The 16973-nt window shown below is 53.5% G+C and overlaps 1 protein-coding gene across 4 annotated transcripts in view; it reads left to right on the top strand.

Annotated features, from left to right (window-relative positions):
* Positions 1-16973, top strand: part of EFR3B (EFR3 homolog B) — a 43185-nt gene that overhangs the window by 20108 nt on the left and 6104 nt on the right. For all 4 annotated transcript variants that reach the window (XM_051615143.1, XM_051615144.1, XM_051615141.1 and 1 more), the window contains exons 5-18: positions 766-887; positions 3593-3742; positions 5037-5171; positions 6563-6641; positions 8021-8156; positions 8516-8677; positions 10229-10340; positions 12592-12643; positions 12869-13041; positions 13687-13762; positions 14117-14278; positions 15066-15197; positions 15310-15377; positions 16648-16775. In XM_051615143.1, coding sequence (XP_051471103.1) covers positions 766-887; positions 3593-3742; positions 5037-5171; positions 6563-6641; positions 8021-8156; positions 8516-8677; positions 10229-10340; positions 12592-12643; positions 12869-13041; positions 13687-13762; positions 14117-14278; positions 15066-15197; positions 15310-15377; positions 16648-16775 — 1687 coding nt within the window. The remainder of the gene's footprint in view (positions 1-765; positions 888-3592; positions 3743-5036; positions 5172-6562; positions 6642-8020; positions 8157-8515; positions 8678-10228; positions 10341-12591; positions 12644-12868; positions 13042-13686; positions 13763-14116; positions 14279-15065; positions 15198-15309; positions 15378-16647; positions 16776-16973) is intronic.

The following is a 16973-nucleotide window of genomic DNA, read 5'->3' as shown; positions in this document are numbered from 1 at the left end:
TCAGCTGGAGCCTTTTCAGCTCCAAGCACGGGAACCCCAAGCTCCCAAGCCCCACACCCCTTCAAACCACAGCAGAAACATTGTTGTCTTTGAATATTTCTGTTTTCTCAGTGGAATTCTGGTGTGAAGCTGCAGAGCAGCTTTTCAGCTGGGATTTGGTGTCGTTAGTGAAAATTAAGTCACTTCCCCTCAAGGTTTGATGTCTCCTTTCCTGCTGGCTCAGCCCTCACTGGGTCATTTCTGTGTGCTCTGGTGCTCCTTTTTGTCACTGGGCAGTGGGATTAGGGTGAGCTATTGGAGTTGGCCTGAGGACTTTAATACCTCTCCTCTGGAGACAGGCTGAGAGAGATGGGTTGTTCAGCCTGGAGAAGAGAAGGCTCTGGGGAGACATGAAAGCACCTTCCAGGACCTGAAGGGGCTACAATAAAGCTGGGGAGGGACTTTTGACAAGGGCAGGGAGTGATGGGATGAGGGGGAATGAGGTGCAAGAGGGGAGATTGAGATCTGAGGAAGAAATTCTTTGGTGTGGGGGTGGTGAGACACTGGCCCAGGTTGTCCAGAGGAGCTTTGGCTGCCCCATCCCTGGCAGTGTTGAAGGTCAGGTTGGTTGGGGCTTGGAGCAACCTGGTCTAGTGGGAGGTGTCCCTGCCCATGGCAGGGGTTTGAACTAGATGATCTTTAAGGTTCCTTCCAACCCAAGCTGTTCTGTGGTGAATATTTCTGTCGGCCTGCCCTCTGAGCTGATCCCCTCTTTCTTCTCTCCAGTTTGTGAAGTTTGCCAACATTGAGGAGGACACCCCATCTTATCACCGCAGCTACGACTTCTTCGTCTCGCGCTTCAGCGAGATGTGCCACTCCAGCCACGACGACCCCGACATCCGGACAAAGTGAGTGCCCCAGCAGGGTGTTCCTGGCCCTGCTGGATCTGTGAACACACCCTGGGAGGGATCCCTGAGATCTTCCTCAGATCTCGTCTCAATCTCCCCTCCTGATGCTTGAAATGGTTCCCCCTCATCCCATCACTCCCTGCCCTTGTCAGAAGCCCTTACCCAGCCTTCCTGTAGCCCCTTCAGGCACTGGAAGGTGCTCTAAGGTCTCCCTGGAGCCTTCTCTTCTCCAGGCTGAACAACCTCAGCTCTCTCAGCCTGTTGTCATAGGAGAATATAGGATGAAACAGGAGCCTAGAAAATTACTGCAGCCCATATCCAACCTTTGTTTCCGTGTGGTATATTGTGTGCATGTGGGTTGGTTTACATTTGCTGTCTGGAGACCAGGGTAGCTCTGCTTGCCCTGACCATGGCTGATGGCAGGACAAGGGACAAATGTACCCTCAGGCTTCTTGCTTTGGTTTTTTTTGGCCAAAATGTGACAAGGTAACACCTGCAATCTGCCCATCACAGGGCTGCCTTGGTGCATCTTCAAGCATTTCTCACCTTGGCATCAGGGTCGTGGCCAGGTCTCAGGGTGGGAGGTTGATCCTGGCCCCAAAAAGGAAGGATGATGATAAGAGATTCCCAACTCTTAGCAGAATCAATGCTCACTCCAAAACTGTCTCTCAGCCCCGTGGTCCGTTATTTTCCATGTTTAAAGGTGATTACATCTCTCTAGACAGCACGGAGAACCCACTCACTTTACTGTGATGGGAAATGTATCCCGGGGGTTTAATTAAGACTAAAGCAGACAGATTAATGTTGTTTACGGCCGCCAAGGCCAGGCCTGTCAGTGGTGTATTTAAAAAGACCTGATGCTTGAAATGTCCCTGGGAGACACTGATGGCACCTGTGGCTCTTGCCAGAAAGCTCTGGGAAGGAGCCCACTGCTGCCAGAGACAAGTTTTGAGGAGAACTCAGACCACAGAATCCCAGACTGGTTTGGGTTGGAAGGGACCTTAAAGATCATCTAGTTCCAATACCCCTGCCATGGGCAGGGACACCTCCCACTAGACCAGGTTGCTCCAAGCCCCATCCAACCTGGCCTTCAACACTGCCCGGGATGGGGCAGCCACAGCTGCTCTGGGCAACCTGGGCCAGTGTCTCACCACCCTCACAGCAAAGATTTTCTTCCTCAGATCTCATCTCAGTCTCCCCTCTTGCAGCTTGAAACCATTCCCCCTCATCCCATCACACCCTGCCCTTGTGAAAAGTCCCTCCCCAGCTTTCCTGTAGCCCCTTCAGGTCCTGGAAGGTGTTCTAAGATCTCCCCAGAGCCTTCTCTTCTCTCAGCTCTGTCTCTAGAACAGAGCTGCTTCAGGATCACCTTTCTGGCCTCCTCTGGACTTACTTCAACAGCTCCATATCTTTCTTGTGTTGGGGACCCCAGCACTGGACCCAGCACTGCAGGGGGGTCTCACCAGAGTGGAATCTCAGATGTCAGGGAGCATTTCAACACATCATCTTGATGCTGTTCCCAGAGCTGCTGTCCCAGGGACCAGTTGCCTTGCAGAGGGACCAGCCTCTGAGATTCACCACTCATCTTTGATGACCAAACTCACCTCTGCAGGCTCACAAGGTTTTCTTTCTCTTTAATAAGGAAATAATGCAAAAGTCTCATTATTTCTGAGTGACATTTGGGGCACCACTGACGCTGGTTAAATTGTGTTGAAGCCTGGAAGAGAGAAATTCTGCAGCTCCTGTAATTAAAGAAGAGCTCACTGCTTTCCTGGGGCTTTGGTCCTGCTCAGCACTTCTCCCGCAAGAATTGTGTCTTGACTGGATTATTGCCTTGATTAAATCTGCAAAATGTGTTGGGGAAACCTCAGAGCAGGTTATTTAATGCATATTTTTTTTCTGCAGATAAGCACTTGCTGTCTTTCTGGGGCATTTGCAGTGGGTGCTTTGGGGCTGATTTCAGCCCCAGAAATCCTGCTACATAGGGAAGTTTATATTGATTACTTTATTGATTAGAGCAGGGGCAGGATTTTTGGACCTGGAAAGGATCAAGTTGTCAAAAAGCACTGAGGTATCCTTAGCATCCAGCATCCCTGTGGGCACAGCTCAGCTCTGCAGCTGCTGGGAATGGGGGAAGTGGGGGAAATGGGGAAATTCCACTATGAATGCTGCAGCTGGGGACCAGAGACCTCTCAGCTCCAAAACCAAATCCTGGGAGAGGTCAGGCTGGCCAGTGCCATCCCTCCACCTTGGGTAGTGTGTGCCATGGGGAGGATTTTAGCTGGTTCAAGTCCTTTCCTAGTTGTGTCTGCCAGGCTGTGGGAATCCACATCTCTTGGGAATGTGAGACAGAAGGATTGCCCTGGGGTAGATCAGGCCTACAGCAGGGAACTGGAGCATCACCTGCATGAAACCTCTCCAGAAATCAATGTCTTTGCTGTGAGGGTGGTGAGACACTGGCCTAGGTTGCCCAGCGCAGCTGTGGCTGCCCCATCTGCCCCATCTCTGGATGTGTTGAAGACCAGGTTGGATGGAGCTTGGAGCAACCTGATCTAGTGGGAGATCTCCCTGCCCATGGCAGGGGGGACTAGAAGATCTTTGAGGTCCCTTGCAAGCCAAACCAGTCTGGGATTCCATGGTTCTAAGATGTAAAATAATGTGTGCTGTATACATACGTAGCATTTTGGTGTCAATTTGTTCCCTAGGATCCGAATGTCTGGCATTAAAGGCCTGCAAGGAGTGGTGAGGAAGACAGTGAATGACGAACTCCAAGCCAACATCTGGGACCCACAGCACATGGACAAGATTGTTCCCTCACTGCTTTTCAACTTACAGCATGTGGAAGAAGCCGAAAGGTGAGTCCTTGCCGCTGCCGTGTCCCACTGGTTCCACCAGCAGCTTCAGAGCCCTGGGGCTGCTTTTGGCAAAGTGTTCCAGGCCAGAGGTGTTGCAGGCTGAGGCTTGTGAAAAATAGGAGTGGAAACTCTGCAAGTACCTGGCTGAAGGATGCTGCAGGTGACAGGAAGGTTATTGCTATCTGCAGGCATGGATTCCTTCAGGGACTTTCCTTTTGAAGGAAGAGCGATGGGTCAGCCCTGGGAAGCTGGCTTCTGGCCAAATGACTTTTCCTTTTATTCTCATAAACTGAAGCATCAAGGGGGGAAAAGCATTTGTGGTGTTTATGTGGTGCCAAACAGCCAGAGCATGGAAAAAGGGGATGGAATTTCCTCTGGGAGTGAGGAGCAGCTGAGGGAATTGGGGGTGTTCAGCCTGGAGAAAAGGAGGCTGAGGGGAGACCTTCTCACTCTCTGCAGCTGCCTGAAAGGAGGTTGGAGAAGGGGGAGTCGGTCTCTTCTCCCAAGGAACAAATGATAAGACAAGAGCAAATGGCCTCAGGTTGTGCCAGGGGAGGTTTAGATTTGATATTGGGAACAATTTCTTCCTGGAAAGGGCTGTCAGGCCCTGGCCCAGGCTGCCCAGGGCAGGGGTGGAGTCCCCATCCCTGGAGGGATTTCAAAGCCCTGTAGATGAGGTGCTTAGGGACATGGTTTAGTGGTGGCCTTGGCAGTGCTGGGTTAATGGCTGGACTGGATGATCTTAGAGGTCTTTTCCAACCAGTACAAATCTGTGCTGCTACGTGATGTGCCTGTTTAAGGTGACTTGTGCCAGGCCCTGACTGCTTTTCTCTCCCCCGCCGCTAAGCCGTGTCCCCCCTGGAAGGACATGATGTCCTGCATCCTCACTTACGGCATCTCGCCTCCTCCAGCCCCGAGCCCCAGGACTGTCCTCCCCATCCCAGGCACCTGGGGGCTGGCACAGCCTGGCACTGCAGGCAGGGCCGCGGGGACACGTCCCCCTCCTCGGCAATCCCTCCTTCCCTGCTGCTCTCTGCTCCGGCTCCAGCCCAGCAGCCGCTGTGTCCCTGGGTCCCGCTGGGATGGAGCCCGTCCCTCCTGCCTGGCCGGGTGAGGCTTGGCTGCTGCCAGGCGGCCGCCTGAGGAGCAGCAGCCCTGCTGCAAGCAGATGCCACCACCGTTTTGCTCCAGCCCTCCCTGGCTGGGGCTCTGCTGCTCTTCCCCCCCCCCGCCTCGCCTCCCCACGGCTGCACAGGCTCAGTGCTGCTCTCATCACCCTCCTCTGCTTTCGCAGCCGCTCCCCCTCCCCGCTGCAAGCCGCCGAGAAGGAGAAGGAGAGTCCCACGGAGCTGGCGGAGAGGTGCCTGCGGGAGCTGCTGGGCCGGGCGGCCTACGGCAACATCAAGAACGCCATCAAGCCCGTCCTCATGTGAGTCGCGCGCCCCTGGGTCGCTGGGGCCAGGGAAACTGAGGCATGGAGAAGCCAGCCAGGGCTGGGGTGAAGGCACGGACCCCCCCTCGGCGTGGCGCTGGAGATGGGGGGCTGGTTTTTGGGCTAAGCTCTTGCTTTTTGGATGCACTAGGGAGGATGGCAAGTGGTCGTCCCCCTGTGCTCGGCTCTGGTGAGATGGCACCTCCAGTCGTGGGGTCAGTTTTGGGCCCCTCACGATCAGGAGGACATTGAGGGGCTGGAGCGTGTCCAGAGAAGGGCAACGGAGCTGGGGAAGGGTCTGGAGCACAAGTGTGATGAGGAGCAGCTGAGGGAACTGGGGGTGTTCAGCCTGGAGAAAAGGAGGCTGAGGGGAGACCTTCTTGCTCTCTGCAGCTGCCTGAGAGGGGTTGGAGCCAGGGGGGTTTGGTCTCTTCTCTCAAGGAACAAGTGACAGGCAGGACAAGAGGAAATGGCCTCAACTTGTGCCAGGGGACGTCTAGATTGAATATCGGGAAATATTTCTTCCTGGGAAGGGTTGTCAGGCCCTGGCTCAGGCTGCCCAGGGCAGTGGTGGAGTCACCATCCCTGGGGGGATTTCAAAGCTGTGTAGCTGTGGTGCTGTGGTTTAGTGGTGGCCTTGGCAGTGCTGGGGTAACGGTTGGACTGGACGATCTTAGAGGTCTTTTCCCAGTAGTTTGATTCTGTGATTCATTGATACATATCTCTGAGAAAAGTCACCTCAGAGAGGACTTTGTGTCCTCTAAACTGCGTCCAGTTCTGGGCTCTCCAGTTCAAGATCCAAGGAACTACTAGAGAGAGTCCAGTGGAGGGCAACAAAGACGACTGGGGGATTGGAGCATCTCCCGTATGAGGAAAGGCTGAGAGAGCTGGGACCCTTTAGCCTGGAGAAGAGAAGGCTGAGGGGAGACCTTATTAATGCCTGTAAGTATCTAAAGGATGGGTGCAAGGAGGATGGAGCCAGACTCTTTTCACTATTTCCCAGTGACAGGACGAGGGGCAATGGGCACAAGCTGGAACATGGGAAGTTCCATTTAAATATGAGAAAAACTTATTTAGGGTGAGGGTGACAGAGCACTGGGACAGGCTGCCCAGGGAGGCTGTGGTGTCTCCTTCTCTGGAGATATTCAAGACCTGTCTGGATGCAGTCCTGAGTAATGTGCTCTAGGGGATCCTGCTTTAGAGGGGGAGTTGGACTAGAAGATCTCTAGAGGTCCCTTGCAAGTCACGGAATTCCATGATTCCGTGATTCCTGCAGTATTTGCTTCCTGCTGCTTCTTCCTGTCTCTGGTGCTTGGTGCTGCTTGGCACCCCTGCAGGGTTTGGGGCACTAACAGTTATTTTTACCTCCCTTTCTATCTCTTCCCCAGCCACCTGGATAACCACTCGCTCTGGGAGCCCAAGATCTTTGCTACTTGCTGCTTCAGGATCATCATGTACTCAATCCAGGTGGGGACCCAGTAGGACTATGATGGGTGGCACAGGTTGGGGACACACATGCATGGCTAGGAAGTGCCAGCGTCCATGGCATCTCTGTGTCCTGGCCATGAGCTTGGCCACCAAACATGCCCCAAAACAGACTGGAGATGGCCAAGGTCCAGGCGTATGGCAGCGTGGGCCAGGGACATGGCTCTGGGCCAGCCCTGTGTGGTTTAGGATGCTGCTTGTGGAGCTTTTATCCCAGTCTTGAGAGTGATTCGTGCTCTCTCAGCGAAGAACCCAGCCCTGCTGAATCAGACAGGCTGGCAGCATGCTGGGGGATGCTCCAAAGGAAGCAGATGGGCTCTGATGGAAAGCTGCCTCTTTCCAGATCGCTGTAAATCATCCCAAGCCCCTCGTCCCTGTGGGAAAGGAGAGGGTGAAAGGTCTCCTGGGCAAACCAGGCATTGAAAAGGCATCTGCAGCCCAGCATCCCCCTCCTCAGACACAGTGATGTCAGAGACAAACCTCCCAGGCACTCCTAGGGAAGCTGTGGCTGCTCTATCCCTGGCACTGTTGAATGTCAGGTTGGATGGGGCTTGGAGCAACCTGGTCTAGTAGGAGGTGTCTCTGCCTATGGCAGTGGGTTTGGAACTAGGTGATGTTTAAGGTTCCTTCCAACCCAAACCATTCCATGATTCTATGATTCCCTTCTCACTGGGGGCCGTGGAAGTGCAGTGATGGCAAAAGGTCCATACTTTCTTTTTTCGTGTGGATCTCAAAGAAACTCTTTCTCCATGGGCATGGTGCTGCCTTCCTACCCTGCTCCCACTCTGCTGGGGCTGTTTCAGACCTGCTGCCCCACTTCCCTTTAGGAGTTCTGTTCGCTTTTGGGCTCAGCCAAGTCACAGTCCAAGCTTTGCTTGGAGAACTCTTACATTGAGAGGCAGATCTCCACCCCCCCATCACTTCTTATTTTTTAATCCTGTAAACTGCCTGAAACCCTTTACAGCACTACTAGATTGTATAAAATCCCATTAATGCATATTGGCAGTGTAAGGGCACAATAACTCAGCAGGACCACTTTGAAGTATAGACGTGTTTGGAAAACCCTGGCAAAAATCAAATCCCTTCTCCCTGAAACCCCCTGGATTAATTGTCACCATTTCCTCAGATCTGTACAGCTTTTAGATCATTATTCCTGGAGAAATTGCTCCAAGCTTTTGCTCAGTCATGTAAAACAGGCTTCATCCGGGTGCCTACTATGATTTTACATCTGGAGCTGTCTCGGAAAGAGCCAGGCAGGGACTGGGTGCGCGTGCAGGATTCGTCCCCAGTAGCTGTGTGGGTGCACAGGTTGTCTCTTCTTGTGTCCAGCACTCGTACTGATCCTGCTGTTCTCTTTCCAGCCGCAGCATTCCCATCTCGTGATCCAGCAGCTCCTGGGGCACCTGGATGCCAACAGCAAGAGCGCGGCCACCGTGCGTGCGGGCATCGTGGAGGTCCTCTCGGAGGCAGCTGTGATCGCAGCCTCTGGATCCGTAGGTAAGTGAATAAATGGATCCTCTCCATCCCATCCCTTCAGTGGTGGTGGGAGAGGTGCTGGAGGTTTGGGCTGGGCCGGTGTCTCACCACCCTCACAGCAAAGAATTTCTTCTGAAGATCTCATCTCAGTCTCCCCTTTTACAGCTTGAAACCATTCCCCCCTCTTCCCATCACTCCGGGGGAAGCTGCTGGAGGTTAAAAGTCACTGTGTCCAGCCAAAGTGCTTTTCAACCTGCTTATAAGGTGGTGGGAGGTACTAACCCCATGGACCTGGGGGAAACTACAACCTCCAGCTCCATGGGTAGGACTGCCACCGTCCTGCAGTGATGCTCCACCATCTCTCCCCTCTCGCCCCCCAGGCCCCACGGTGCTGGAGGTGTTCAACACCCTGCTGAGGCAGCTGCGGCTCAGCATCGACTACGCCCTGACCGGGAGCTACGACTGCGGCACCGGCGTCAGCACCAAGATCATCAAGGAGCACGAGGAGAGGATGTTCCAGGAAGCTGTCATCAAAACCATAGGTGAGATGTCACAGAATCGTGGAATCCCAGACTGGTTTGGGTGGAAGGGACCTTAAAGACCATCTAGTCCCAACCCTCTGATGGGCAGGGACACCTTCCACAAGACCAGGTTGCTCCAAGCCCTATCCAACCTGGCCTTCAACACTGCCAGGGATGGGGCAGCCACAACTGCTCTGGGCAACCTGGGCCAGTGTCTCACCACCCTCACAGCAAAGAATTTCTTCCTCAGATCTCATCTCAATCTCCCCTTTTGCACCTTGAAACCCTTCCCCCTCATCCCATCACTCCCTGCCCTTGTCCAAAGTCCCTCCCCAGCTTTCCTGTAGCTCCTCCAGGTACTGGAAGGTGCTCTAAGGTCTCCCTGGAGCCTTCTCTTCTCCAGGCTGAACAACCCCAACTCTCTCAGCCTGTCTCCAGAGCAGAGCTGCTCCAGCCCTCACATCATCTCTGTGGCTTCCTCTGGACTCGTACCAACAGCTCCATGTCCTTCTTGTGCTGGGCACCCCAGCACTGCAGGGGGTCTCACCAGAGTGGACCAGAGTGGGACAATCCCCTTGTGTGTCCTGCTGCTCACATTACTGGGGCTGTCCTGCAGCACTCAGTGCAGGGATGGGCTTTGCTGGTGGGTGACCCCTTTGCAGTGGGTTTCTGCCTTGTGCATCTGCAGGATTATCCAGGATGAAATTTAATCAACCTTTGTCCTAAAAGCAATGATGGGAAATGAGATTAATAATTTCTCTTGTGGGTTATCAGCAGATGGCATTGCAACCTTGGCCATCCCTGGCTAAGCTGCTGTGCACGGGCAGAGTCCTGTTTCTTCTTGGGTAGGAGATGCTGAGGAAGGGAAGGAGAGGAAGGAAAGAGGGCAGGCATCTGCCTGAGGATGGGGATGCACCAGCCCCCAGAAAAGAGGGGGTAGAGGCAAAAATTTGCATCTCTCAGACTCACCCTGCCTGCGCCTGGTGCTGCCCCACCTGGGCGGTGTTTTGATGGGTCTTGAATCATAGAATCATCAAATTCCAGACTAATTTAGACTGGCAGGGACCTGCCTTAGGTAGGGACACCTCCCACTAGACCAGGTTGCTCCAAGCCCCATCCAGCCTGGCCTTCAACATGGGATGGGGCAGCCACAGCTGCTCTGGGCAACCTGGGCCAGTGTCTCACCAGCCTTATGGTGAAGAATTTCGTCCTAATGTCTAGCCCAAATCTCCCCTGTTCCAGTTTAAAACCATTATCCCTTGTAATGGGAATCACTCCATGCCCTTGTCAAAAGTCCCTCCCCAGCTTTCTTGTTTGGAAAACACCAACTGTTTGGGTTGGAAAAGACCTTTAAGATCGTCAAGCCCAACAGCTGGCTCAGTACTGCCAAGGCCACCACTGATCACCTGAAGGTAAAGCTGCCTGTGTGTGCTGGATCCAGGCAGACTGGACCCCATGGTGGTCCGGTAGCCAGCTTGGAGCAGAGCAAGTGGACACACCCCATGGTCCTGGGTGCTTCTGGGGGTGGTGGGTTGCACCTTGCATGCCACCAGCTTGCTCTTGTCCCCACAGGGTCCTTCGCCAGCACACTGCCCACCTACCAGCAGTCTGAGGTGATGGTTTTCATCATGAACAAGGTGCCGCTCCCCTCCTCGCAGCAGTCCATCGAGGCCAGCAAAGCTGGGTGAGAACTGATGCCTTCCTCTGTCTTCACCCTCCCCCCTGAAACTGTCCCATGTGTTGGAGTGTCAGGCTTTCAACACAGAGCTGAGTGCTGGGGAGTTCCTGAAACCATTCCCACCTTGAGATGGCCTTTGGAGACCGAGTGGAACATGGGCCTATTACCAGAAGGGCTGAACATCGAGAGCCTCCACCAAAGACTGAGGGCAGCTGAGCAACGTGCGAGCTCTGTTGGAAATGCTTTGCTGTGTGCTGCAAGTGTGATGCTGAGGGCCCCTTGCAACACCCCAGCATCAAGGGGGAAAGGTGTTTGCAGGTGCTACAGGTGACCTCGGTGTTTCTTCAGGTACCTGCTGAGCAATTCAGCTTTCAGGAGCTCAGTCGCAGGGCATCATCTGAAACTAGCCAGGAACTAAAAATAATATTCAGGGGAATGACTTCAGGTGGCTCCGGGCAGCGAGGTGGCCATTCTGTCCATGGCTTTTGAGAAGTTCATGTTGGACTTGGTGGGACTGGCAGTGCATGGCTTCCTCCTCCCACTGATGCTGCCTCGGAGCTTTTATTAACGCTCAGCGGGAGGAGTTGATATTTATACCCAGCAGTGGAGGAAGAGAAGGAAGGGAAAACACCCAAACAACATAATTGCTTCAGAAGTGTGGGCACAGACCACGAGAGCTATTTGGAGCGAGGGTATCAGAGCAGAAACACGTAGGTAAGGAGCAAACAGATTTTCATGCTATATTTATCTTCAAAGGACGGTCAGACTCTTCCCACTTGTCTTCAATGGGAGAGAGACAGTGCCAGTGGATAGGAGACACACTCTGCTCCTCACTTGCACGGGGGTAATTCCTGATGCTTGCATTTCATCCCGTTTCACATGGTAGGAGACACCCTGGGTGCTGGGTGCTGCTCAGCCTTGCTGCAGGAACAGAATCAGGCTCGTAGCCCCAGGGTGACAGTGGCTTCTTGGTGCCAGGCTGTTTGTCACTGCTTCTTTATCAGCTTCTGAGATTCTTCCGTGAGTTTTTACATCTCATCCAATGCTGTGTGAAGGCTGGTGCTTGCCCTGGGGGTGCAGGTGAAGCAGGTGATTGGAGAGGAGCTGCAGCCTACAGGTCTGCTTCTTGAATCTCAGACTCATTTGGGTAGGAAGAGACCTTAAAGACTGTCTAGTCCCAACCCCTTTCTATCAGCAGGGACACCTCCCACTACACCAGGTTGCTCCAAGCCCCATCCAATCTGGCCTTGAACACTTCCAGGGAGGGGGCAGGCACAACTTCTCTGGGCAACCTGGGCCAGTGTCTCACCACCCTCACAGCAAAGAGGTTATTCCTCAGATCTCTCAATCTCTCCTCTTGCAGCTTGAAACCATTCCCGCTCATGCCATCATTCTGTGCCCTTGTCGAAAGTCCCTCCCCAGCTTTCCTGTAGCCCCTTCAGGTCCTGGAAGGTGCTCTAAGGTCTCTCTGGAGCCTTCTCTTCTCCAGGCTGAACAACCCCAACTCTCTCAGCCTGTCTCCAGAGCAGAGCTGCTCCAGCCCTCTGATCATCCTTGTGGCTTCCAGGGATGTTGCCATTTGCAATGCAACTCAGTCCTACCCTGGACAGAGGTAGGCAGCATGTCATGGAACCACCTGCAAATCCCTTGAGAGTTCACTGTGTCCCCCCAGGCTAGGAAGGAGTGTCATCAGACAGTAGAGAATTCAAGATTTCATCTTTTTTTTTTTTTTTTTCCTTTGTTTTTTTGCTTAAAACCCACACACACAGCTGAAATGGAAGAGTGGCTCGTGGTGGCTTTGCAAGAAGCAAGATGGGTGCAAGGAACAGGGCTTCCTCCATGGACTGGAGGGCTTGGGCTTCATCTTGCCAATTTTCAGCTGCTTAAAAGCGGGGAGCCTCTTCAGATCCAGTGCCTGGGATCCCTTGGGAGTCACTCTGGGATGGGGACGTCCAGAGGTTGGTTCATCACCCTGAACTGAGCTTGGGCCTGCCTGGAGATGTGATTGCTGCCTTGTTCCTGATGCTTATGGCAGGATGTAGGGTTGAATATTCATCATTCCTTGAGCAGCCTTTTTGTTGACTCTTTTGTCTGGAGCTCATTTCCTGGAGATCCTTACAGCATGGCTGTCTGTGGTGGGGACTCTTGGGAAACTGGTCCTGCCCTTTCTGAGGCTTTTCCATCCTTTGGGTATGGAAGGAGGGTTCTTGTTGTTCTCACTTGGATTTTACCTTTTTTTTTCCTCTCTTTATGACAGGGAGAACCGGAATAGGCTGACACAGATCATGCTCCTGAAGTCCCTCCTCCAGGTATGAGCATCACCATCCTCACAGGATCCAACTCCCATGAGATCCATGGTGTTCCAGCTGCTGGCATAGCAGAGCTGAGCTCAGGGACCCTCTACCCTGGAGTGGTTTAGGAAGAACTCAAGTTCTTCTTAGTCCTCTCTGCTTTCATCCCCTTGACTTTGCTGTGTTTTAATGCCCCTCAAGTGACACTGTCACATTGTCTCCGTGTTTCTTCAATGCTTGCAGGTCTCTGTGGGCTTCCAGTGCAGTAACATGCTCACAGCACTTCCCAGCGCCTTCCTGGACAGGCTGCTCTCCGCAGCCCTCATGGAGGATCCCGAGATCCGCCTCTTTGTCCTGGAGATCCTCATCAGCTTCATCGATCGTCATGGGAACCGGCAGAAGTTTTCCACCATCAGGTATGTCCTGAGGGCTCCCTGACCAAGACTGGCACCTGCAGGACAGGGTTGGGAGGGAGAGCTGCTGGGCTGAGAGCACTGGCAGGGTTATGAATAAATCTGGTACTGGTTCCAGTGTGGTTTAATGCAGATCAGTGGTCTGCAAGGAGCCAGGTGGGTGGGGGGCCCTTGTCAAGAAGTTGTGTGTACGTGCAAGCCCACTGCTGAAGATAATCGTGGTTAGACAGTGGTCCTAGGAGGCTGTGCAGGGGCAATAACCTCCTCCAAGGGGTTCACTGACTGCATTGCATCCTCACGGACAGGCCTGCTGGGCACTCCTGTTTTCCATGCTGCCTTACCTTGGAAGAAGGTGAGGGTAATCCTAGATGGAAACATTTCCATAGGTTTCGCTGAAGTCCTGCTAATCCACTTTATTTGCCCTCTTCTTTCTCAACTTGCCTTTGTGTTCCTGAGCGCCACTGCCTGGACATCCTATAGTGATTTGGCTCAGTACTCTGGAATATCTGAACTGTCCAGATGGGTTTTAAAAGCCAATTTAGCTTCCCACCCTTGGTTCCTCCCAGATGGCTCATTCCTGGCGTGCGGGAATCTCACCTCCTCCTTCCAGCATCTGAGTGTTCCCTTCCCCTTGGCCTTTCCTTGCAGCACCATCAGCGACATCTCGGTCCTGAAGCTGAAAGTGGACAAATGCTCGCGCCAAGATACTGTCTTCATGAAGAAGGTAGTGTCAGGGTCTGGGTGAAGCTGTCCTTGTGCAGACCACCAGGACTGTGCCTCAGTTTCCCAGAGCACCATGATGCTTCTAAACCCGAGGATGTCCCTGGGAAAAGCCAGTGGGATTCAATCTCCATCAACGCTTCATGCATGGGCCTTTTCTAGACTCCTAAATCCACGGTTTGCCCCAAGGAATGAGTACCCCAGGGTGTGCTGGTATCCCAAAAGCTAGTTATCAAGTAGCTTTTGAAGTTTGGAGGTCCCTTTGCTGGGCCCTGCTGCATTTCTTTCCCTGTGTTGTTGGCAATATTGCTTGCAGGGAATGCTCAGGAGGTGACCACATCTCTCCATGTTCCCACAGCACGGCCAGCAGCTCTACCGGCACATCTACTTGATATGCAAGGAGGAGAGCAATGTGCAGGCTCACTATGAAGCTCTCTTCAGCATGCTGATGCTCATCAGCATTGAGCTGGCTAATGAGGAGGTCGTGGTGGACCTCATCCGCCTGGTGTTGGCAGTGCAGGTATGCAGGGTGGAGCTGGGTGTGCTCCTGGTGCTCAGCGCCACAAGGTGGGTGGGCTGGGATGCAATGGGAAGGAGACTCTGGGACAAAGGTTTTGGAGTTGGGGTCTCTGGGGAAGGGGGATGCAAGTGACTCAACTGCTTTGAGCTTCTCCCACCATAGTGGGATCAAACCAACACACTGGGGAAAAACCCAAGGAGGGCCACAAAGATGATGCAAGGGCTGGAGCAGCTCTGCTCTGGAGACAGGCTGAGAGAGTTGGGGTTGTTCAGCCTGGAGAAGAGAAGGCTCCAGGGAGACCTTAGAGCACCTTCCACTACCTGAAGGGGCTACAGGAAGGCTGGGGAGGGACTTTTGACAAGGACATGGGGTGATGGAATGGGAGGTTTCAAGCTGCAAGAGGGGAGATTGAGATGAGATCTTGGGACAAAATTCTTTGCTGTGAGGGTGGTGAGACACTGGCCCAGGTTGCCCAGAGCAGCTGTGGCTGCCCCATCCCTGGCAGTGTTGGAGGCCAGGTTGGATGGGGCTTGAAGCTACGTGGTCTAGTGAGAGGTGTCCCTGCCTGTGGCAGAGGGATGGGACTAGAAGGTCCTTAAGGTACCTTCAGACCCAAACCAGTCTGGGATTCTATTAAACCCTGGTTGCTTTGTCAATCTCTGAAATGCTACAAACCCGTGCTCCAGAAGCTGGGGGTGTTTGTAGGGCAGGTGACACCACAAGGTGGATGGAGACCACACTGAGGCCTTGTTCATCCTCTTCTCACAGGGCTGTGTCTCTTTTGCAGGAGATTGCCCAGATCAACGAGGACAACTTGACGCCGTACAACCGCTGCGCGCTCTTCGCCCTCGGTGCAGCTTACCTCAACCTCATCAGCCAGCTCATCACCGTGCCCACCTTCTGCCAGCACATCCATGAGGTGTGAGGGAGGATCTGGGGGCAGGGTTGGAGCCTTGTCCGTGGCAGGTCTGGCATTGGCTCTCCTGGCCATCCCTGGGGTTTGAGCTTGGCTCCTTGCTTGTCTTCTGCAGGTCATCCAGATGCGACAGAAGGAAGCTCCTTATCTGCTCCCTGAAGATGTGTTTGTGGAGAAACCCACGTAAGAGCCTGAAAGATGCCTTCTTTCCCATTAACTGGTCCTGAAGGGTTGACATCCCTAACATTGCGGACAATGATGTGTTTATCAGTCCTTCACTTGCCTGTGCTAGTCTCATTTTTCATCTGGGGATGGCACAGTGGGAAGGGCATCAAGTGGTTTTCAGCCTATTTAAAGTCTGAGGAGCATGCAGCCAGGGAAGGAGGTGGCCACCATAGCTTGTGCTCACAGGCAGGCAAATGCCAGGATCAGCTCTGCAGGCTGGTCCCTCCCCTTTTCTAACACAGGATGGGTGTTGGTCGTAGAGTCATGGATTCATTTTAGTTGGAAAAGACCTTTCAGATCCTCCAGTCCAACTGTTACCCCTGCCAAGGCCACCACTAAACCATGTCCCTCAGCACCACAGCTACACAACTTTGAAATCCCTCCAGGGATGGGGACTCCACCACTGCCCTGGGCAGCCTGGGCCAGGGCCTTGCAGCCCTTTCCAGGAAGAAATTTTTCCCAATATCCCATCTGAACATCCCGTGGCACAACTTGAAGCCATTTCCTCTTCTCCTATGGCTTGTTCCTTGGGAGAAGAGACTGACTCCCCCTGGCTCCAACCTCCTTTCAGGGGGTTGTAGGGAGCAAGAAGGTCTCCCTTCAGCCTCCTTTTCTTCAGGCTGAACACCCCCCTCAGCTGCTCCTCATCACAGTTGTGCTCCAGACCCTTCCCCCTGTTGCCTTTCTCTGGACACGCTCCAGCCCTCAATGTCCTTGTGGCCATGAAGAGTCCAAAACTGAGCCCGGGATTTGAGGTGCAGTCTCACCAGTGCCAAGCAAGGAGGTATGATCCCTGTCCTGGTTCTGCTGGCCACACTAGTGCTGATACAAGCGAGGATGCTGGTGTCCTTCTTGGTAGATCTGATATGTCATCCCACTGCTCTGCCATGCCATAAGCTCCAAGCCTCCTTGCCTGCCAAGCGTCCTGGGCCAAGTCTGGCTGGGCTGTGCCCTTCCTGCTGGCATGGTTGACATGGGTCACATGTAGTGGTAAGGTGTCCCATATTGATACACTGTTCTCTTGAGACATTCCCTCGGTTTAGGTAGGCCTCCCTGAGCACATCCGTGACCTTTTTGATGGATAGAGAGTCCTTCTGAGACTCTGGCTTTTTACTGGTATGAGCCATGCAAGAGCCCTCTGTTTCTGACTCGGAAGGACTGGAAGCCCTGCTGGCATGGTTCCTCCAGCAGGAGAGATGTTTCCATCTCCATTGTTTTTTCTCCATAGGTTGAGCAAGAGCCTCGACTGCCTGAGTCCAGAGGTCTTCTTCTGGCAGAGCAAGATCAGTGAGGTGTTGGGTGGCAGTGGTTACAACGCAGACCGGCTCAGCACACCCTACATCCCCCAGCTGACAGGTACAGACCACCCTGGGCCATCCTGGAGAAACTGGTCCCTTGCTCTGCACCATTATGGGGGTGTGAAGTTCATAGGATCATAGAATCCCAGACTGGTTTGGGTTGGAGGGGACCTTAAAGATAATCTAGTCCAAACCCCCTGGCATGGACAGGGACACTTCCCACTACACCAGCTTGCTCCAAGCCCTATCCAACCTG

This window comes from Apus apus, chromosome 3 (assembly GCF_020740795.1).
Source record: "Apus apus isolate bApuApu2 chromosome 3, bApuApu2.pri.cur, whole genome shotgun sequence".
Lineage (NCBI taxonomy): Eukaryota > Metazoa > Chordata > Aves > Apodiformes > Apodidae > Apus > Apus apus.
This window is presented reverse-complemented; position numbering and strand designations above follow the sequence as displayed.